This window comes from Diachasmimorpha longicaudata, chromosome 10 (assembly GCF_034640455.1).
Source record: "Diachasmimorpha longicaudata isolate KC_UGA_2023 chromosome 10, iyDiaLong2, whole genome shotgun sequence".
NCBI lineage: Eukaryota > Metazoa > Arthropoda > Insecta > Hymenoptera > Braconidae > Diachasmimorpha > Diachasmimorpha longicaudata.
In genome coordinates this window covers 5,892,343-5,915,803 of record NC_087234.1, presented here as the reverse complement: position 1 = coordinate 5,915,803, position 23,461 = coordinate 5,892,343, and the positions used below count along the sequence as shown (strand labels likewise).

The 23,461-nt window shown below is 41.4% G+C and overlaps 2 protein-coding genes across 4 annotated transcripts; one reads left to right on the top strand and one right to left on the bottom strand.

Moving 5' to 3' along the window:
• The first annotated feature begins 1,639 nt into the window (after nt 1-1,639).
• On the top strand, nt 1,640-15,566 carry LOC135166630 (uncharacterized). 2 transcript variants are annotated; one of them, XM_064129084.1, is made up of 9 exons: nt 1,640-1,660; nt 2,000-2,098; nt 2,178-2,207; nt 3,255-3,485; nt 3,575-3,650; nt 3,751-3,903; nt 14,013-14,116; nt 14,181-14,244; nt 14,525-15,566. In XM_064129084.1, exons 4-9 carry the CDS (start codon nt 3,482-3,484, stop codon nt 14,895-14,897), a joined length of 774 nt encoding a protein of 257 aa, XP_063985154.1. In that variant the 5' UTR covers nt 1,640-1,660; nt 2,000-2,098; nt 2,178-2,207; nt 3,255-3,481; the 3' UTR covers nt 14,898-15,566. The 2 variants fall into 2 exon arrangements, with proteins under 2 accessions (XP_063985154.1, XP_063985155.1); XM_064129085.1 differs by lacking the exons at nt 1,640-1,660; nt 2,000-2,098; nt 2,178-2,207 and adding an exon at nt 2,242-2,457.
• LOC135166635 (protein drumstick) lies at nt 9,211-17,107 on the bottom strand. Of its 2 annotated transcripts, none has more exons than XM_064129091.1 (3): nt 16,718-17,099; nt 13,590-14,225; nt 9,211-11,903 (listed from the first exon to the last, which is right to left on the bottom strand). In XM_064129091.1, exons 2-3 carry the CDS (start codon nt 13,817-13,819, stop codon nt 11,888-11,890), a joined length of 246 nt encoding a protein of 81 aa, XP_063985161.1. In that variant the 5' UTR covers nt 13,820-14,225; nt 16,718-17,099; the 3' UTR covers nt 9,211-11,887. The 2 variants fall into 2 exon arrangements, with proteins under 2 accessions (XP_063985161.1, XP_063985160.1); XM_064129090.1 differs by having other exon boundaries at nt 9,213-11,543; nt 16,718-17,107.
• Between the last annotated feature and the right edge of the window lie 6,354 nt (nt 17,108-23,461).

Here is a 23,461-nt window from a genome sequence, read left to right as displayed (position 1 = left end):
TCCCGATATAATCCTTAACCCATTCACAACAACCGGGGCTATTGTACAACCATTGAGATTCTTCGTTTATCAATAGCCACGTGAGAACAAAAAATTTTATTCATGAAATAATACTTATCCGTCGTTCTGTGAGTGGTCACAGGGTATTTACCATCATCACAACACACGATAGAGATACCAACGACACTGTTGGCAAATATCAAGTGAAGGATTTCATTATCCGATGCAGCCTGTGGTGGTTCTGATTAAATGCCACGATAAATTCACAAATTCCGTCTGCTAGATGATGACTATTTTCCTCCCCAGGACGTCATAATTTGTTCATGCGAAGAAAATCTTCCGGAAGTCCATGGAATCAAATTTTGGATAAAAATCAGACCTCTCAGGGGGAGAGATATGGGATGAAATGACAATCAGTCTCTTTTCCTGTCAAGTTTCGTTAGAAAAATGACACTTCGAAGGGTAATTTCCATGATAAAACAAATCTTCGTCCCTCGTTTCGCCCCCTACACGTCCACATCTTCCCAAAAAATTTTTTCGTGTGAAAAAACCCCTCGCAATTCCGCAAAAATAATATACATTTATTCTCACACGATTCCATTGTCGAATAATTGAAAAAAGTTGAGTAGTTGAATCAACAGTTACCTGGACATCCTTAATTCGACGAACAGCAAATCTCACTGAGATACAACTTCCGGGCATGTCAGGGGCATCAGCCGTCGGGGGTTGACACCCAAACGCACACAAACAAAACCGAAAAAAAAAACCCGGAGAAACAGTTTATACTCGGATAGAGAGAAAGCCAGCCGTATTTCAATCAGTTTATCTACTTGTCGACGCGTGTGGTCGCGCAAAGGCGGAGGAAACAGTATAGAGGACATATAGTTGGTGGAAAGAGAGAGCGAAAAAAAAAATCTTTGGTGACCAACACGCCACAACCCCACATATTCAAATCGCCATCTTTTTCTTTCATACCCGGTTAAACTATACCGACATCTCTCTTTTTCTCGCATTTCGTCTCAACTCAGTCGTAAAACTATATTCGTGGCTGGAGACGGTTTCAAAAACGAAATGTGTATATATATATACATATATGTATATGAAATAAAATAAGGAGACATATCCACAAGCCGGCAAGTCACCTCCAAAGAGCGATAACTCACCGGCCATTGCGTTTCTCAATTAGGTAACGCTACGTTCAGTTTTCGTCGAGTGTAAATGGAGGAACGAAGACAACTCGTGGAAACGGTTAACGTAATTTCGTATAAATCAGACACCACTTTTGGCTGGCAGTGTGTGACCTTGGGGTATGAGGCTGGGTGACAAAGAGAGGTGAGGATGAATTCATTGAGGATATTTCAACGCGATGGAGGAAGAGGAGAACTTGGCTGCAATGTTGGTCGTTCAGTTCGCCCGGACTGTGGACCAACAACTGGCCGTTTGGTCAAATTGTCTCTCCATTGGGTGCCATAATGAATATTTTACTCTGATATTTTGAGAGAGCTTTTCCAAGAGCGCACGCAGCGACCACCGGAGGGCTCTTCGCATGTGGGGTGGCAGAATTGGACCTGGGGAACGTGGAGGAAGCACCACCAGCCTTTGGTTCATTGGAGATATCAACAGTCAGGAGAATGTTGATGAAGTGGACATCACAGGTCAGGTAATTATCGATTTTACAAATGGCCAATCGGTCACAAAATGAAGGGTTTGCAATTAAGAAAGAAAAAATATCACAGTTTCATCGATTTAGCCCTTTAATATTTTTTAATGAAGGAATTACATCGGTTGTGTATATATTTCCCCCAGTACACGACTACCCCATCCCCACTAATTATTTATCCAGACAAAAATTAGTGATCCAAGCAATTGACGACAATTTGATACAAAATTAGAAATAATAAAATTGATAAATTACCATCTCAGTTAAAAATTATAATGACTTACCAGTGAATTCCCAGCGATAATTCTCAGCAGTTAATATTATAATCTCTCATGTCAGGATACCAGTATGTGGACACGTGTGTGGTTGGCTCTTCAAGAGAAGGTGGTGACCGGTTGGTGGCTTCCGCTTCTTCATCTTCACTACTACTGCATTAACGTAATTAATCTCGTTTAAAATTTTTCTCTCTCCCTCTCCATCCATAATTTTTCACTCATTTATTACTTTTTTTTTTCAGGTGTAAGAATAATGTGATTAATTTTAGCGTGTAAGTACACGACAACCATGACACATACCAGAATTATTTTATTTTACTGTTTTTCTACGTATGATTCCTTCCTTCGAGCTCCGGTATATATCGTCTCCCATTTGATTTACGATATAGCCAGGAGGATGGGCGATTCTACGGGCTGAGAGAGACCAGTGACATTATCCCTTACCCGTGTGAATACATTCCGCATTTAACATCCGGCACGAATCCTTCGCGATGCATCAGAATTGTCTTCTCTAGATAAAAAGTAATAAAATCATTTATTCCCATAATAATTTTCATGATCTTGGGAAATTCTCGATTAGACTTATCGATTTGAGAAATCGCACACCCGGACCCTGTGGCTTGAGAATATGCCAGCACTACGGCCTTTTTTCACCAGCAGAATAATTTTCCACTCGTTCAAAGTCCTTTTCAACTCCAAGTTTTCCCAAAATTTTTCAATCATTCGTTTATTACTAGAAAATGACTAGACAGTAATGAGGCGTAAGCAAGTGTTCAATGGGATAGAACGATTGGCTAATATTGACCCCCATTATCACCAAAATATTATGTCCATTAACGTTGGTCATCCTGACATCATTGTCGCAAATTATGATGAAAATATACAACTGAAACACGTCCACCTCATGCAGCATTCAAAAGCAAGTTGGTGCGTGCTCCCGAGTGCCACATAAATTCTCAGTTCGGTTCGTGTTAAGACAACAGGGACCAGCATACAGAAAACATAATCCTTACCTTATTTTGGTTAACAAAGTAGTCACATGCCACTCGGTCTTTTTTCTCTTCTACCCCGGGGAAGACATAATCTAAACGGAGAATAGCAAGAGAACCGAGATAACCATAAATTGTTGATATTCTCCAGCAGTTAAAAATTCATAATTTTGCAGAGACGAAGGTATACAATCACCTCTCAATCAACCAATCCAATCACAACTCCGAAAACCTGATAAACACAGATAACCGAGAATTTTTTTGTTGGGACACCCCGCGTCGCAAGCCGGCTGACGAGAACCTCTAACAAATGACTGTTTTATGTTCCAGGGAGAGAAAATGAAGGGAGCATGACGAGACGATTTCGAGCTGCTGGTTTGATGCCCAATAAAAAAAATGGAAAAAGAAATTCAACGAAAGGAACTGAAAAGAGAAGAAAAGAATCAGATTCGAAAAGAGACACTCCTACGCATTGTGGTGGAAGAAGAGGTGTTACTTGTCAAGCCGACGGGGCCCCCGAGGCAATGACAGGGCCCCGTAGGAATTAGCATGGGATAATGGGTAAGACTGCATATTTTTTTTTATATAATACATAACCCCATATCCACGGGGTCCCTTCAATGAACAGCCCAAATATCCTCTTGAAACAGGAACAGTCATTCTCGATTCAATACCATTGACCCGAGAAATACCTCTGAGTCACAGACAAAAATGGTATTTCACCAGGTTAGATATCATCGTATTTTAAAGAAAAAAGAATTTCTTTTGTTGCTCTTATCGTGACAGATGGAGTATTTTGTATCATTATGTCCCTTGATTATGTTAGAGATGACCTTTCTCGAGATACAACTGATGTCACATCATTCAAGCAACGAATCAGAGTGACTGACGACACAAGTTGGACAGAGAGAGTGACACCTGACGACTTAGGTAACGCCTCCTCGACACCTGGGCAACTTGTTGGAGGTCTTTTTGCCGAGTAGGTGCTTCCTAACAAGCGAGTATTTCGTTTTAACCTTTTTTTTCTTACCTCAACACCCCACCAGTCATTTGCTTTTTTCCACTGGTGGTATTACACACACCCACATTCTCTGATGACGAGAGAAGTGATGAGGGAGATCTGATAAATAGTTGTGCCTCCATTCGTGGGTACCTCCTCAACACCCACGTGCTAATGTAGCTGAGGTTTCACATCATCATGGGGATCTGGAGTATATCGTGGAAAATGCCGTCATCGTGTTCCTGCCGAGTGAACATAAAGGAACACGATCGTTTTTGGTATTTATGAACGTCAAATGATGTCTCGTTCTTTTTTCGGAATCCTCAGGTTGGTGTGCTGTTCTTTGGGTCATTGTTTAAGAATTCGCAAACGTGTTTGTTTTTATTTTTATCCTGCTGCAGAATATCTGCAGTTAGTATTCGAATAAACAACACAATTGAAATGAGCCTAGACGCTTAAAGGCATCATTCATCATTGTCCATTGGATTTGGTTCTTTGTGAGAGATTCGTGATGCGAATACATGTTTTTTTGATAGAGTGTTCCTTTGATCGGCTTCGAGAATGACAACCATCCGATATTCCAATGGCATTTTCGACAGTGGCTCAATAGCTTTTGACCTTAACTCATGGCCAAAATTGTGATCGTCATTCAATGGCGAATGTTTGGAACTTTGTAGCGAAAAATATTTTTGGCCAAATGTTTGAGGGAATGCAACTGGATTGCAAATATGGAAAAGCTCGAAAAATTCCTCAAAGTGATTCCTTCGAAACACGAAATTTGGAGTTCGGCCGAAGATCTTTGTCTCGCCGAACTACGGAACAACCCTCGAGGGTCCGCAAGCATCAATTCAAAGAAATTCCCACCTGACCCCCTGACCTCTCCCCAAATGACTCTATGATCATTTCCAACCAACTTTCCAGAAACTTAAAAACCTCCACCACCTCCGGCAATCCCGTGCTACGCATTCTGGTAAACCACTTATCAATAAGTTTAGCCACTGATTTAGTCGCTACCGATATGATATTTCATCCTCCAACCAATAAGCCAAGTTTACTATTAGGGACACGCGAACACGCGATGCCCACCTTATTCTGGTCTCACTCGGTAATATTAACAGTTAGTCATCCTCGTGCCATAACTGAACACCGGAAGCCCCAGAGGGTGGTCCCAATATACCTACAATCATGTCAGAAATACCATGAATTTCTCATGCTTATTTTGTTGTCCCTGATCCACCTCAAAATCCCACGCTCATCTCGACGAGAAGGACAACATACGGCATAACAAAGATGCAGCTGCATAACTAACAATAAATATAAAAAAAAAAACAAAAAGACGAACAGGTATTCCTGTTCAGTGGCATAATTGCTGCAACACCTCCGTACAAAATGAATAAACCCAACACGCAAATCATTTCGCTCGTGTCATTGCAAATGTGAAAACGATTAAAATGCTTTTTTTTCTTTTTCAACATTGAAAAATAAAATGTCGTATGAGCAAATGCAGTAAGGCAATAAAATAATCGCAGAAGCCAGTTGATCTCGGGCCGTTAGGTGAAGTTGAATATATATGGCGCATGTGAATCAAATACCGAGAAAGAGAAAATAAGAGAAAGAGAGATGGATTATGCACCTCTGATTGCCTCTGGTCATGAATAACCAGGCGGCAAAAAATTAACTGTTGGGTGGTGAGGGTTGCGGGGGGTGTGAGGGAGTGGGGAGTAATACTAATCAGATTTGCATAAGCGTGTTGGTGTACAACACGGCTTAAAGGTAAAATTTTCAACCTGTCTCTTTCTCACTAATGCCGGGTAGCGGAATACACTCGTACAAAGGTATAATACAGGCAAAAGAACCTCCTAGCGGTAGCACGATCACGTAAGTGTGCCACGGCCGTGGGCCCAAGCACTGGCCCGGACTCACGGCAAAGGTCGTGAGTGCAGGGTTAGGCCTGGTCGTTTGTTACTTGAATGACCTTTTTAGTACTTCATTCTGATATGGTCTGGATCATTGAATCTCGCATGGGAATGATCTATCGGTGATGCTGGTGCAAATGTTAATGAGATGAATGATTGTTTCGATTATCCGTTGTTACTGATGGAGGCGATTTGTAATCGTTAACTATTCGATTATCGATAGGGAGAAAAAAATAATTTAAATATTAAGTGTGTGTTCCGTAATTTTCCAGTCGAAATAATATTCGGTTAAAATTACGCAACAACTATGCACTTGTTCGGTGAACTTTCAGGAAAAAATGGGTAACTTTTTCGTAATTTTGACTGAACACTCGGATATTTGAGATAGCTGGGGATTTTCCGAATTTTGATTTGCAAAAAGTAGAGGAAGTTCTTGGGGGTGGAAACTCGCCGGGTCTCCAGCGACGTTTTACGGTGCTACAAATTTATCCAGACAAATTGTTGTTACAGTGCTTGGTAATATAACATGGGAAGTTTCTTCCGTTGATCTCGGTGAAAAAGAAATATTTTTCATAAAAAGAATCGAGTAACCATTTGTGAAAGAAGTCAGCATTGTCCGCCTTGGTGGAGCCTTAAATGTCATCGTCGATGGTCTACCGGCATAAATAATTGTTATTATCAAAGTGGCCAGTGGCTTGTGGATGAGTCAGAAAATGGTAGACTGAGGTTAAATGGAGATGAAAAAATATATAAAAGAGCAATACAACGAGGGTGGAGGGGTGAAGGGTGAGAGAGGGTTAGAAGGAGGAGGCGGTCACCGTTGCCTTGTAATTTATAGATTGAAGCAAATCACCCACAGGACACGAACGGGTACAGATATACGAAGTATGGGTGGAATGAAAAAGATATAAAATACTGGAGAAAAGGAAGGTAAAGGAAAGGAGATACCGAAATGTAAATAAAAGATAAAACAGGCAGCGATATATTGAATATTGTATTATGCAAATTTTGAGGTTTTTTAAGAAACAGGAGGAACTGAAATGACCATTTGAAGAAACTGCCAAAGGGATATAAAAAAAAATATATGAAGAAGGAGAAGAAGAAGCTGTAGGACTCGGTTGGGACTCTCGTTGGTTTGGTGTTCCCCTGGGGTAAGTTCAGCCACTGCATGATTATCAGAATTCTTAGAACTGCAATGATGTTACTAAAAACAAACGAAACATTAATTCATCGGTTCGGCGTATTCTGGAAGCCCTCCAGGACATTTGTTGTTTCTACGAGTCTAAAGTTATTCCCTCCATTGCCTACTTTAACATGTATAACGTCCAGAAGTTGATGGGAACCGTAGCGCCTCCGTATTCACATATTGTGCCAACAATTAGGTGAAAGGCGCTCCCACAAAAGCTAGTTTATTTTTCTACCTCGTGTTGTGTTGTTTTATATCGGTTACTCGCGATTTAACTAGCGTAGCTTCCAGTTTATGGTTTGGGGAAGAGGGTGACAGGCCATTTAATATCGTTTATTGACTTTTGGAAGGGCCGGGGGAAGGATTGAATTGAGTGTACAGAGAGCGGAAGATCTGGGCTCTTTAGGTGGTCTGTGCTGGATGGGATTTTTTTAGACGTAAAATACACCTCGTGGTAGCCCAAGGCGTCTCTCGTGCAAAATGGGATTTCAGATTTCAAATGATGATCACCATGGAGGCCGCCTGTACTTGGCTGCTGCGGTAGTAACCTTTTAGACACCTTTTCAATCCCACCTTTTCCTTGTTCCCTAATGCCTTGCAGGATTTTTTTCATTTCGTTATGATTATTGAGGTTGGAGGGAAATATCATGTGGAGATTACGAGGTTTGACGGATCACTTGATATTTGGAGAGTTCCTTCTGATGGTGGTGATGGGGATGAAGTGAAAGTCGTCTCCAAAAAGACGCCAAGTTGGAATTTTTCTCAATTCCATCTTCCTCCATTCGTTAATTATCACTCGTCCCATGGGAACAGTTGACGTCCCTTTTTTCTGCCAAACTACTCATTCAAAAAAAAATCCTGTCATAGCTGAGGCACCAGCTGTCAATCTTTCAGGTCAGATTATGTCTACAGGGAAAATGTAATGCGCCGAGTGAAAATTTGAAACACATGTCGGGTGATTAGGTATCGATATTGATTCAGTAAAAATAGGAATTCCATTGAACTCCCGCAGAACGAGCGGTTCCCGGAATTCCATTCTCCGGTGCCGTTCCTAAGATATGTTATACGACCTCTCCGCAGTACTTTCCAATTTCAGCTCCTTTTATTAGATCTCCTCCACCAGATGACCCCCATTAAAATTAATCTCCTGAAATCGTTACAGGATGATCACCTTCAAAGTGACGCGTCACTCACCTCGTCATTAAACTTCCGCACATTCAACTAGCCTTCCCCCCCCCCCCCAACCTGTCAATGACTTAAATGACTAGCCATTGATGTTCAATTAGTATCGCCATTGCCAGGATTATTTTACCACGAACCCACGACCCCAAAACCTATCAAGCCTTGAGGTATTAAAACCACCTCATGTCTAGTATATGAAGATACTCGTTGCACTGGGCGAAGTTCACCATACGCCTGCGGAGGTGAGAGCTCCATGGGAAGCTCCTGCCCGCTACCTCAGGATTCTGTTGAAAATAAATGAAATAAAAAAAAAACTAATCTCAATGCAAGATAACCGCACGAGTTTCTATTTCAACTATTAGTAATAGTCGCTTTTCATAAAGGTGATACGTTGTTGAAAAATTCATGGATATACATCACGTCTAATCCATTAGTGTGCATCAATGGATTTTAACGGTATGACTTCTTTTATAAGGGGGAATATGCAACTGGCTGCCAACTTGTATCAGTTCACGTTAAAAATTATTACCTTGCTTCTTAATACCCACCATTTGAGAATCGTGAGATTCAACATTTGTATCTATTACGTTGTTTATTATTTTTTTTTCTTTTTCAACGAATGAATGTTTGATTTTTCCTCTTTCAACCGGACACTTTATTTCTTTTTAATTCACTCCTCCGTTTGACACCAATTTACCGCCTTCTTGACGTTAATTTCCAAACGTGCAGGATTGTAAATAATAATGATTTTATGGGAAAATCGTGGCTTCCAGTGTTGAATAAAATGCCACCCACGTGGATATCAGATAAGAGAATTCATGGTAATGCAACGGCATATTTTTTCCCCCCGACCGATTGAATTGTTTTTTTTTCCATCGCTTTGGATGGATTTACACTTTGCAAAAATTCTTTTAATGACGGTTCTTCGTTCACTTGTTTGTAATGATTCAATTGAACTGCGTAATGACTTCTTTCACTCTCCCTGATGGGCCCCGAGTGGTGACTCCCAGGAGGATTATCCTCGTGGGTAATAATTATCGCTTTTTATTTGTTCATTGCGCAGAACTGGAAGTATTCACTGCATCCAATAGCTTCACTCACTAGATTATGCAAATGTAAGGGTTCATTACTCATAGGGAAAACTGTGGGAAGGGTTCTCAGTGAAAGAAAACAAATGTCAAAATTTTTTAGATTTACAAATTGTTATAATTAATAAAATTATTATCACTCCTAGTACTAGGTACAATGGGGCGGAAATAATACTAGAGCATGGACAAGAGAATTAATATAATATAAAATCAATTTTTTTTTAAATATTGCATACTCTCGAGACATGATTTCACTGACAGGAGAATATGTTCACATTTTTTTTTTCAGCGCCAGAAAAAAATGACTATCCAACTATTTTGATAATATTTATATAAAATAATATATGATTGATCGTATTATTTATATAATATAATAATATTAAAAACACAGTAAAGCTATTTACAAAGCGCGACTGCAGTCTCATTTCATTTTTTTTTTCAAGTTAGAATTTTTTTTTTCTCTGCTATAATTTTTGTCGCTGCTCCAATTTTTTTTTTCTATTGAGGGACATTTTTAATTTATCGTTGAATCAGGCTGGAAAGCTATATCTCGATAGACCCTCGAGTCGCCACAACCGTCGACACAATGTTTATATTATTTCACATGTCATAGCTAATAAGAATCGTGAATAATGAAATGAGAGGAGAGGCCTAGATTCACCGGTTTATTCTCATGAATAATATTCTTTCAAAATTAATTACACCGCTGATCTGGACCTCGAATGACTCCTTTGTTCATTTTAATCAACCGAAGAATATTTATATTGATTGAAAAATAAGAAATAAATAAATAAGGCGTGTAAATTAATTAATAAAACCTAAATTGAAGGTGATTCGAGGTCAAAATCATGGCAAAATTCTCCGAATGTTAAGTTTTTTTTTTATGTAACAAGTCCCAAACCGATGACGTAAAGGGAATTGGTATCGACAGACATCGATTGACTGGAGCAAACGCGCGAATTAAAATTCAATTAATCATTTGTGGCCATTTCCATGCGATTGATTTAGATTGGCAGATGTGATAATTGTCGCGGTTGAAATACAAAGTGACAAGCGGAGACTTGCTGTTTACCCAGTGGAAACTGGACCGTACGGAACCCCTCAGACCACCATGTTGTTGATGCTTCTCTTGATCTGATCAAGCCAAGTCAACCAGAAAATTATGGAAGAGTCTGCGTTTTGACGTGAACATTACATTGAAAAAAAATTGATTTTTTTTTGTGATAAGGCCCAAACGTCCTCACTGAATTTTAAACCCAATTTCTGATTGCTCACCATTGCTTCACTAATTACGGACAAATACAGATTGGCCGAAAATGAGTCCCATTTAATTTTGGGACTTAACAATTCACTGATAAGTTCTGACAGTATCACAAAGTTAAAATGCTCGTAATTTCATCATTTCAAGCACTGAACAAGTAGTCGGGTATCAATGTACAGTTGCGCACGCTATCTTATCAGAAAACACTGAATTTTAACGTAAGGCCCAATTGTGTTATCAGGTGAAGCCCATTTCAGAAGTAAAACAATTCAAAATTGAATGATGATAATGGTGGAATAAATTTTGTCAATTATATACCGCTATAATATCAGTATCACTGGTGGAAGCACCGGCATTACAGCTGGCCGAAGATGAGGCCCAAATGTCGCCTGGGGCCTGGGCGTGCTTCACAGTAGCCGTTCATTGCTACACTTCGGTAGCCAGGTTTCTCCATCCAGTCGGACGATGGGGCCGGTTATTACGTAGTCCAATTTACGGACATCTGCCCGAAGGAATTCACCACATTGGGCCCCCTCACGGTGTAATAAGGCCCAAAAATAAATATTGCTTTATTTTTATCCACGCGCCACTGTCTTACAGATGTTTCAACGATAGCTCAAGATTTTCCATCCATGTCCGTATTATTCGGGACTTAAATCCCAAAATGGCGATAGCTCGGTGACATCCGGTGTATCTTAGCATCTTTACTTTTGTTAATTTCTCCTCTCGAATTTCGTAGGGTTGAGGGTTAAAAAGGGGAAATGGGTTAAGAAATCTTGTTTACATTTACTGGCAGATAGAATTCTACAGATAGTTTCATGAAAAAAAAAATAATGGAATTAAAAAAAAATCATCTACGGGGGAGATTGGGGTGGGGAGTAAGGGCGGGGGGGTCGGCTGGACATGGCTTCTAATACCTAGAGTAGCCATTCGAATAGCCATTCGAGTAGCCGTTGGAACCCTTGTAAGGAACAGAGTGTATGCTCCTGGAACAGAGATTGACCGAAATATTGGGAATGAGGAACTGCCTTTTTAGCGCATGGATAATTCATTCAATAATAAATTTTTTTAATTAGTAGATTTTTTTTATAGTTTGTTAGGAGAGTGAGAAGAGAAGGCATGCTGGAGTCATATCGTGTGAATCTAACAATTGGGTAGCCCGGTGATCAAGAAGCGGGTGATTTAAATTATTTCAAAAAATCATCTTCAGAGTTGGGAACAGGGGGAGGATTCGTGTACTCGTGTTACTATTTTTTTTTTTTGTTCGCCGTTTTTCGATAATTTGTTTTTGTTGTTGTGTGGAAGGTGCAGGGGGTTTCAGAGCTCCCGCTCACCGCCACCCACATCTACAACAGAACAGAAAACAAGACCACCGCCGTTACATACAAGATATCCATTAGTATACCCGCCGTAAATCGATGATTTATTTACCATCCCCTCCCCTCCCGCCCTCCCACCTCCCTCTCACTTTTTTAAAAATTTTTTACAACATTATTCTTTATTTGAAAGGTCTCTTCTCTTGTCTCACGTATACATTTGCAGCCACGTTAGCAACGTGATTTATTGTTTATGGTTATTCTATACGCGCCACCCCCCTCCTTCACCCACCCACCCAACCCCCATGAGATACTCAAGAGAAATGAGAACCTTCGACCGTGACCCAGCAAAATTTTTAATTCTGCGTGGAAAAATATTGGGTTTTAAAGTATTGAATTTTGAAAATTATTACGAGTTCATGTCCAAGAAAGTACATTGATTAATTCATGCCAAATTCATTCCACAAGACATTGGAATTATTTCCACGATTCTTCATTCCATTATTTTTACATTTAAGGATATCCAAGTATTTTTTACTGGCCCATTGAAAATAATAAAATAATAAGAGGTAAATGATAACATCATTGCAAAATATCTATTAACATGGAGTTCTATGGGGCTTAAAAGAAGGCTCTGATGTTGGTAAAGAAATGGAGAAGAGAATTTAACTCGAAAAAGAATTTCCGAGGCGCTTGGATATCCTTAATTGAACAATTAATTGTGCATTTTGATGAGTGCCTTCGTGCATGTGCAATATCCACTACACGGTAATTCTGTAGAAAAATTCTAGTGCTGTCGAGGTGGAATTTGTCGGGATTTATGATGAAATTTCATTTAAGAATAAGAAAAATTCACGTGTCACTCAATAAAATGTCCAGGCAGCGATAGAATTTTTCTATAAAATTTCACTCCGTGCGATTAATCATTCTCATATTAGGTATAGTGATGTACCAGATTTTTTTAGCATTCATTGAGATCTCAGAATTGATATTTCGTGATGACAGCTTCGCATTAAGCCCCGAACGAATAATCCAGGAATAAAAATCCAATGAATATGTAGAAAAACAGATTTATAGCTCCTTTGGAGGATTGCTCATTGTCCGACGGTGAACGGAGGTGAATATACGTAGGTGCGGACAGGTCGAATAATAACTACACAATTCCATCTAAAATCTCCAAAATAACAAAATCCAAAACGAATAAGAATAAAATTGTCCGCGCTAACCCGTCGTTTTTCACTCGGAAACTTGACTATCGCGATTTGCAATTTTTTTTCGTCGCATAAAAGTCGAAAAAACCTCGAGTCATCGGACCGGTTTTTTCACCCAAAAAAATAAAAAATAAATACTAAAAAATCTAAAAAACCCCATCGATCTTCTCTCCATTCTCACCTGTTGACAATTGTCCGAAATTCCATATTTCCCACGGTATTAAACAATATCATGTCACTTAGCACTCGATCAAAGTCGATTTAAAAACCTCCACCGGTGAATTAAACCCAGTTTTTCCCATTGAAAAACTACTTCACCACAGAAATAAAAAAACCCCTGAAACTGTCATCAATCACTCGCCGTCGGATAGCACATGTCCCACTGTAATAAACTCCCCCCCGTTCGTCACAATCAGTATCGCGAACCATCACAATCCATACCAACAGAGAAAGTACTCATGACAACCAACAAAAAAATTTTTTTTATCGTTAAAAATAAATTTACCTGTGCTGTTTGAGATTGTCCTGTCGTTTGAAGGACTTTCCGCAGACCTCACAGGTGAAGGTCACGTCGTCCTTGTGACTGCGCTCATGTATCATGAGGTTATAGGGCTTGGTAAAACGCCGCTGGCAGTACTTGCAGACGAACTCGACTGTGCACTTGGCGCGCATCTTCTGCCGGCGGCCGAACTCCCTGCCGTGCCCCTCTGTCTCCATCGGCATTATCGCGAACATCCTTATAAATTCCCACCGCTCCCTCGTTCACGAGACCTCAACAGACTTGACTATACGCCTCTCTCACTCACTCTCTCTCTCTCTCTCTCCTTCTCGTCCTCCTCTCTCCTTTTCCGTCTATTGCCAAGTGGGTACCTATCCCACCTCCTTCAACGATTCTTTTTTTCCTCAAGTTTTTTTTTCCCTCCCGAAGACTGACTTTTCAACGGATCGCAGTGTCTACCAGCGACCAAATATTTGCCTCTTCCTCGCACCTCAGCAATCCTTGCGGTGTGCAATTATTATTCACTGGATCGAGTGAGTAATTAACTTTTGATTTTTACTTGTTTTTTTAATTTTTATATTCAACTCCTTGTTCTAGGTCAGGTGGAGTCAAGGATGCGGTGCTGTATCCACAATTGGCTACCTGAGGAAGATGTGAATAGGTAATCAGACAAGTTGCAGTCTTAAAGTGTGAATTATTCATGGGTGGGTGAACCTGACGGTGATCTTTCAGGGGAATTATTGATTTTACTCGCTAATTGTTTCGTTAGTAGGATTTCCAAGTGATTTCTGAGGTCCTCCGACGACTCGGGGGGATCCTCGAGGATTTTAAGAGAAAACTGTTCGCTTCGGTCGTGAGATAGCCAATAAAAACTGATTCGAGTGGAATTCCATCAGAAGTCCGTGTAATACAAGAATTCTAATCCAATGACATTTTTACAGCAGATTATTCCCGGACAACCTGGTGACCGACGTCAACAGCTGCGGCGTAATTTTGTATAATGAAAAGTGGACTCGAAAGATTTCACCGCCGCTACTGATATTTCAGGTGAGAGTAGATAAATTGTTGGTCGCTGATCACATTTTCACAAAAAATTATTTATCAGTCATTAGTGCATTTTATCAGACTTTCTCTTCGTTACAAATCATAACTGACATAGAGAACCCGCTCCTTGCAACGATTTGCTTCCGGCGAATGTTCAAATGTCCGTATAAAAATATGCACATACCACCACCAACACCACCCAGCAAATTTCTGAACTTTACGCTAGAAAATACGCCTCAGGAATTATTTCCCCGCCCCTCACATTCATAAGTGTCTGGAGATCGTGTAGGAATTCCGTCAATTTCATCTTCAATAAAAAACTAGTGGTAGCCACATAACAGTGATTCCATAGCGATTAGATTGAAATTCCCCAATTCCAATCCCGTAAAAAAAACCTAAAAAGAATGTATAAAATCTCTATAGAGAATCGAGTCATTCCGCGTCGTTGGGGAATTCCGACGGCTGTGGTAGATAAGAAAAAGATCAGTCGTTTGGTTAAACCAGCATCAGTAGTATCCCTATCAGATTTGGGTAGCTTGGAATTTTGACTGTTGACAATTTCATCTCACCTACCCAAGCTCAAATCAAACTATCACGAGACTTAATTGCCCCTGAATATTAAGAACTGCCCATAAAAAAAAACTGAATGAGGAAATCTTCGGGTCGAAGCCCACGGGGTCATTAAAAAAAAAAGAATAAGAAAAATATTCAAGGAACTCTCCGAAGTACACGTAGGCGTTTCCATTAGCTCCTCTTAAAAATGCGAAACCCATCGGAGGAGCGGTGGAAAAAAAAAATGAATCCAAATGGCCCATTTCACCCACAGACATCCGACAAATCGCCAACCCCACGAGATCAGAAAGGTATCAGCGGTGATGCGAGAAGAAGGTACGAAGAGCATGTTCAAAGGAGATCTCCCTCTCCCACCCTAAATTCTCCATTGTACTCTTCTTTTTTAGAAAGCTACCGGCGGGCATATAAACTCCGCACACTCGAATAAAGTGGCGTGTCCGAATGAGTAATAAGCGTGCCGGGGCGTAGCCCCAGTTGGTTAGCAAAAGGCCTAACGGCGTTGGTCTCTAATTGGACAACTGGTGTTACGCACGCTACTGGAGATTGCTTTCTCTCTTCATCTGGCATCTCCCTCCAGCAGTCAGCATCCACCGCCCCACTACCAATCAGCTCATCAATACGTTGATGGGCTTGGAGATGTCCAGATGATCACCATTGTCCATCAATGTATCCACCGCACTGGTATAAATCATTCAGCTCAATCAAACTATCACTGACATCAGCACAGGACAATTTTGTGAGTGAAAAATGCCAGGAATCGAATGATGATGGTTGATGACATGCAGAGTTTATTTCAACTCGTCTGACTGGATAAAGCCTGAAGAAAAAGGGGAGACGACGCGTGGTGGATAGCCAACCAAAGCGCCCCAGCTACTGTGTAACCGCCCTAACGCTAAAACCCCAGCTACCGGTTTTCCTTTTTTAGGCGGCTACTGTGCGAGGATAAGAGAGACAGATGTATCACCAACCACGGCACTGGGTTTACCATCGCCGGGGGGACCACACCCTCCCCACAACCCCCCCACCCCATCCCCTCCTCCTCCCCCTTTCCCTTCTGTTACACACGCGAGTCACGAGAGTGGATGAGAGAAAGAGCGAGACGATTGTTGATGCCGAAAACGAAGAAAAAGGGCCACCAATGCGGTGGAAGGATTCAGCGGGCCCTTTGGCTTTGATAATGGAGGATGAGAACTGGTGATTCGAGGGCAAACAGTGGCTAACGATAATGATAATCCTTGTCTCCCTGATTGAATGATTTTCCGGGTAGAAAATAGGGATGATTAATTGTTCCGGTGGAATTGGAAAATTGGAGGAGATGATGATCGAACTGGTGGCTAATTCACCACAACGAATTTGTTTTTCACGGATCACTGGAGGTCCCCCAAATGATGGGAGGGACGGGGATGATGAGGGGTTTATGACAACCGTCAGGATTATCACAACACAATTTGAAGGGCCGTCAATCACTCGGCTCCCGAATGAGTGACGAAGAATGATTAAAATGCAGAGGTACTCACCGCTGATGATGGGTGAAAGTCAACAGGCAGAGACCCTCGAATATCCTGGTGATCCTGGTTAATTCCAAAATCCTGATGATCGCTGATTTCACAAGATATAACGACTCATGAAACCGGTATTAATCACGACAATGTGATGCAGTTGACAAACAGTTGAACTCAATATTTGGATATTTATTAAAAAAAACGTAATCAGTGAAATACTGGAAAGTGATTCTTGAACAGGTCTGGACCGTTTGGGCGCACGGAGTAGACTGAACCTTCGGACGGTTCTGGCGGGTCCGGTTGGCTGGTTGCTGCTCCTCTGGGGGCTTCCAACGCTTCTTGGTACTTGGTAGCCCGAATATAGTAGACACCCGAAGACAGTAGACCGTTCCCGCGGTGTGTAACGCCACTATAGCCAGGCTAAAAACTAAACTGAGAGAGGTATAAAACATTTGTGGGGGCAAGGAGGGAGAGGGAAATGTGTCTTCGAGCTTGGAAGAAGAGAAAAAAAGAAGAAGAAGAAGAAGGAAAAATGCAGAAGGTAACAGAGGGAGAGAAGGAGGCGAAAAATTGTCAGTGGAGAGGGAAGGGCAGTATTTGCGGGGGAGAGGGAGATTATCCTAAAGGGGGTACCTCCCTACCGAACTCGAGCGACTCCTTCCCTTGATCTGTCTCACCCGGAGCCGTGAGGGTAAGGCCCCCTCCCCCTCATCCCCACCCGCCACTTAAAAAAAAGTGAGACAAACTTACCTCTGAATTTCCACGCTGGTGCGAATGATGGGTCAGTAGTTGGGGATTCCCCTCTTCTTGCTACTCTTTTTTTTTTCTTTATTCATTTCTTCGGGGTCCTCGAATAGCAATCGAGCTTACTCACAAATCCTTTGGAGTTGGCCGGCTCCTTCGTTTGGCTCCCGCATGTGCCACAATACCCATGCGCAATAGCTTCCCTACCCCCTCCACCCCTTCGGCATTTCAAATGGGGCCCAATCCTCCATCCCCCACCACATGAGGCCCCTGCGTATGGGGGATCCGCCTTCTTCGCTGGTGCCTCAGAGCATCCCCCTTTCGCATATCATTTTTTACAACATATTTTTCCTTTTTCCCTCACTACGGATTGTACAATTTCTTACGAGGGAGCTGGCCTCCTACATGCTGCCCTTCGATACTCAAAATGAGTAGACTCGGTATCACCGTGGGGTTCTACTACCCCCTGCTGAGGGGCGGTAGCTGGTCATTGGTAGCCTTTGGGTACTTGTTATATCTCCTTTCAGAATCAACGAATCATTTGTTTTCTAATAAAATCTCCACCCAATAGGCCTTCTCCCAATATTATCCCTAAAATTATCGTTACATCGTCGATGCAATTGTAGCACTCGTGGATAATTTATTAACGCAGGTTAAAATTAAGTGAAAGGGTAGAAAGATGAAAAATAAATTCTCGAGGTGGCTCATGCATATTAGTATATAACTGAAAATACAGGAGATGGAAAAAGAGAAAGGTATTCGTTTCGTCTCTCTGGGCCTGCATGGGGGACTTGAAAAGAGAAATACGTGTTTGTGCGGGGGCCGTGCTCCAACAGTTGGAGTTTGCCGCAAGGGTTCCCAGGGCACGTGGGAAATGCACAGTAGTCCACGTCCAAGCGCCCCCCTTGTAGGCCCCCTCTCCCCGATGGACCCCGCTGCGCGGGCCCCTTCCTCCCCCGCCTGCTGTAGCCGTTGGCTCTCCCACTCTCTTGAGCGCCCCCTCCCCCCTGCCCTCCCACTTATTCGTAATTTTGCGACAGAGTGTCGGCTCGCGCGCACACACACTTTGAGGTTACCATCGTCTCTCCCACCTTCTGTCGGTGGTTTCTTCAGCAGCATCATGGACCAGACGTGAATCCAAAAGGGGGTTTTACCAAGAATGAACTGGCGGGAGGGGGGAGAGGAGGATGATGAGGGGGGGATGGGGAGAGAGGCAAGAGAGAGATATGAAGAAACGAGAGGCAGTGATAATGCTGAAGAGCGGAGGCGTAGGCCACGCCCACTCAGATCACAAACTCTGTGACGATTGGCTGATGGATCATTCCTGAGTAATCCAGGTGGTGGGGAGCTGAATGTCGTTGATTTAGACCTGAACATCCCAAGTGAGGAAGCATATTCCAGGTGGTACTGGAGACTTTGATCTTCGGGTCAGCCCGAATGATCACATCCTAATTTTTTCCGTTGATAAAATTAATATTAAAGAAGATAACGAATTAAAAAAAATTATCTGACTATTCAGACATTAGCTGAACCTTTTGATCGAACTGTCCACTTGTTCCCATCGATTTTTGTCTATTGACATGGTCATGCAAATTGATGAAAAAAAATTTAGAGAATCGGCACTCGCCCCCAGTGCCCTCCGGCAACTAACAAAAGAAAATGGATTCACGTTTTGGGGGGTTAAGATGTTAGGTTCACCCCGATGGTCTCAATCCCTCTGGAAGGGTAGCCCAGCATAAAAAATTGGGATAATCGTGAGGATGTATTCATTACAACCCCAGAGTAACAGAAAAACCCCTAGAAAATACCACGTACGATAATATATCAGCCACCTTGCGCCGCCATTTGCTTTATGATCCCATCCGATCTTAACCCAAGAATTCTTTACTGTGAACAACTTACCCATGGATTATCGTATATCCACCCCCGCGTCTTGCAGACGTGACCAAGTATCATCCCGGTAATGAACCTTCCTCTCTGGTCGTATGGGAATAATGGTATTGCCTCAGGCAGCTTCTGCCATTGGGTGCCCTCCCCCCTCCCTCCCCCCATTGCATACCCTTGAATGTTTTATATATGTGGGACCAGGGATTTTTCGTCACGGATTTACTCTCGTTGGGTGCCCTCTTCTCTTATTCAAAATCTCTCTCACTCGTAATCTCTCTTTTGTCTTTATTCAACATAACCTCACTTGGGGGTTCATCCGTGGCTCTGGTGGCTCTTAGGTTATATTCGGTGTGGGATAAAAATGTGGTTTCCCTCCGTGCATCATCCCTCCCCTTTACCGCCCTTTCCACTGCCCCCCCTCCCCCTCTCCCCCACGAGACGAGGGCACTGGCAATCCGATCAGCCAATTTATTCCGCGTGAGAAAGTCAGTTTGATTCTTCGGAAGAGGTTAGGTTTATTTTTATTTTCAAGTTCTCGACTTTTTTTTTTTTTTTGGTGAGTCCTTTTGTTGAATTTTCTTTGGGGGGGAGAAGGAGGGAGAGCACCCGCGAGACTGGTATGCAAATGGTGTTTTCAAAATAATTCATGGTTTATTAACTCTTTGGAGGCGGGTTTTTTCTTTTTGTTGTTCGCGTCATATATTCGTAAAACATTTGTACTGCGTGTCATCGCGCCATTGTCAGGCCAATGATTGGGTACACAAAGGCACACATGCCGACATTATATCAAGTAAATGTGTTGTCAATGGTTGGCTTTGGATACATAACCTCTTTCGGTTAATGAGGAACAATAAGATGTCTCGTGTTGGATAAGAAAAGTTACGTGAAAACCAGATGAAATCGAATGACGAGGGTTGGCTTTGTATTTTATCTCTGTTTGAGATTGTGGGTGACACATTCCACACGGTGAGCACTCGGTCGATCAGAGAGATGCCGCCATGTTTGCTGGGATGACGAAAAGTGATGGAGGTTATGTGTGGTAAACTGGGGCCAGGAAACGGAAATCGAGCGGAAACGGGATGAATGGGTAAATAGTTACGAACGACGAACGGTTTTCGACGAATATTACAATGGCAAATAATGAGACACTGGATATCAGTCATTTCTACAATTTCTGCTTCGAAGGTGATTAAATATTGTCACTGGTGAGGAATTCTCTTCTCGTATTTCTGTTTTCTCAGGTTTTTTTTTCCGGTTAAGAGGCGATAACGAGAGGTGATTAAAAGAGGAATTAGCGGGTCGTTGAGAGATTTAGGCACTTCCAGTCTTTGACGAGGATTTTTTTTTTTTTTTCAAAATAAAAGAAAATTAAATAGCAGGTATTTTTTTCCGGGTTAAATAAGCCGTCAGGTTTTATTTACAATGAGTGTACAGGAAGTGCGGGTCCATCGATGGGATAAAAAGTGCTGGGGAATATTTTTGCATCATGCAGATGGGCCTGTCGAGGTAGGCGGGTCCCCTGGGGACACACGGGGGACTCCCGAGACGATGATAATATCTGTCCCATCGTGTGGGGCGGCGAACATCAAAGACATGACGTTACGTTTCCTCTCTTTTACCTCCCTACCACCCCCACCCCTTCACCACCCACCGCCTCCTCGGTGTCGTTGTCGTTGGTTTATCTCCTGCGATGGCCACGAAACGAAGAGGGATTATTGCGAAATTATTTTTCAAGTGGAGATGACACGAAAATTTGAGGCATTTTTTTAGAGTTAAAAAAGGTCCAATCCGAACATTCTGGGCCCAATTTTGCGTATTGATTTATTGATATGGATCCAAAAAATAGGTTTTTCGATTTTTTTGAAACTCCTGAGTTCACAACTTTCGTTGTAACTCAACCGAAAATTTTTTTATGACTTTATAAAATGTTTATTGAGTGCTTTATCTCGTAACGAGTTTTGTACGAAATAAAAAAGTTTGTGACTCGTTTTCACGAATTTAATTCGCGAATAAATTTTTAATTCCCGCCTTTTTATGAGTTTATGATTTTTGCTGGGACTTGAGTACTATTTGGGGCTCATGAGAGGGCCCGAAGTGTGTTTCGAATATAATGGCAATATAGAGTGAAGACTGAAGGGAGTGGTACACGATATGAACGATATTCTTTTTCTTAATTTTCTTTTTTTGGGGGACGAAATGCCGCACCTTTAGGGCCGTATGTGCGGCAACGTTATGCTCCGCCCGCAACACGAAGAGATCGCGGAACGTAAAGTTTATTGCGACCACACGCCGGTGTGGGGGTGGGGGTCTTGCCCCGCGTTCTGGGCCTTTTATTTCTGACTATTGTATTAAGAATTTCGCTCTTCGGGCCTCAAGAGAGGTTAAAGTTCATAACTTTTTGCAACTAAACTAAATTTGTTTTTTTTTTGTAGAAAATAGTAAAGCGAAGGACGTCATTCTGCGCAGTTTCTCGAGTAAATTTTCGTAGTTTATTTTGAGATTCCGTTTGGGAAAAATTTTTCGGCAGGAAATTATTGTGATTTTTAAGTAGCTGCGAGACGAAGGGAAGTCCCTCGCCAGTCAGCACTCATTCATGAAGTGGTTTGTTGCTCTAGGGCGAGTAAAATAGAGCGGACTTGTCTTTCAAGAGGCGCGAGACCCAACACGTCATTCATCAGAGGGGCGTTCACGGTTCATTCAAGAATTCAAAATGACAAAAAAAAAATTTCACATTTTTTTTCTTTAAAAAAATCGCAGAAATATCAAAATGAAATATCTAATAATTTTTTGCTTCTTCTTCTCCATGAAATTGCTATTTTTATGAATAAAAATAACAGTTAATTGAGTGCACGTCGTCCATTTACTCTAGTCATTGAAAAATAAGGTTCAATTTGCGTATTAACTATTTCTCGGTAACGAATGCGTACAATTAGCCTCTCTAGTACTTGAAGATTTTCCGGGAATCGGGGACTCGAGATAATGCGTGATAAGTTGGATGAATAAAAATAATTAACAGTTCCATGCGACGGGGGCCTGACCACGGAGACAAAAGCCTATTGTACGCACAATGAAAAATCTTGAAAAAAATAATCGGAAGGTCGGTGGTAATGGCTGGTAATTACTCCAACATTACGGACAGGCGAAGAATGAAAAATCAGAGAAAATGGCTCTGACGTTTCTCAAAGATTTTTATTTCTTGATTTTCCCTAATTTTCCTCACCGTCGGTTATATCTCCAAAAAAAATTTTATCCCTCAATCGCGGAACAAGAATTATCAGATTAATTTGATAATGAAATTGATAATTTTTACATTAATCACGTATTCCAGAGAATCAGATAATCATTATTCTCAATGTATTTTCGACTACTAAACATTAAATCATTCGCAAAGATTTATGATTTACCTAAAGACGCAGAACAGTGACACACCCGTGTTGACACTGGGATTCCACTGTTAGGCCGAAAATATTTTCACAAAGAGAAGCCGATGCCGACACTTGGCTTTATCATACCCAGCATTCAAACACAGTAAAGAAAAAAAAATTATATATATACAAAATACGAATAACCAAGATAAAATTGCCTGTGTGTACGTGCACTGTCCATGTACAGGGGATAATAGAATGGTTTTCGTCCATTTTTTTTTTCGGTCCCTCGGCAATTGAGCTGGAGTTGTTAAGATCTTTAACTGGCGTATGTGTACCAAGAGATGAGTATTCACGTCGTAAAATTTCACAATGCCGACGTTTTTGTGGTGCATTGAACAGCCTATGGAAGAGAATATGGCGCATTAATAAACCGTAAATTCTCCAATAATCCGCGCTCAATTTTCGGGCATAAATTTAACCAAATCAATTTTCTAAAATGATTAAATTTCATTATACACTTAATTGTCTTTTTTGTGGCTGTGAAAATAATGGTTTTAATGAGATAATTACCATACATCTCCATGAAAATTCTCCATAAATCCGAGGACATCATAAGACGACTTAATAATTGAACCAGAGCTTTAAAAAATCATGACACTGGATTTCAAAAAAGTGGATTACAGACAACCTCATCGATTCCAAAAATACTCTGACAATATATTTCACACCTCGTGCCCCATAAAATGTGCCTTTAAAAAAA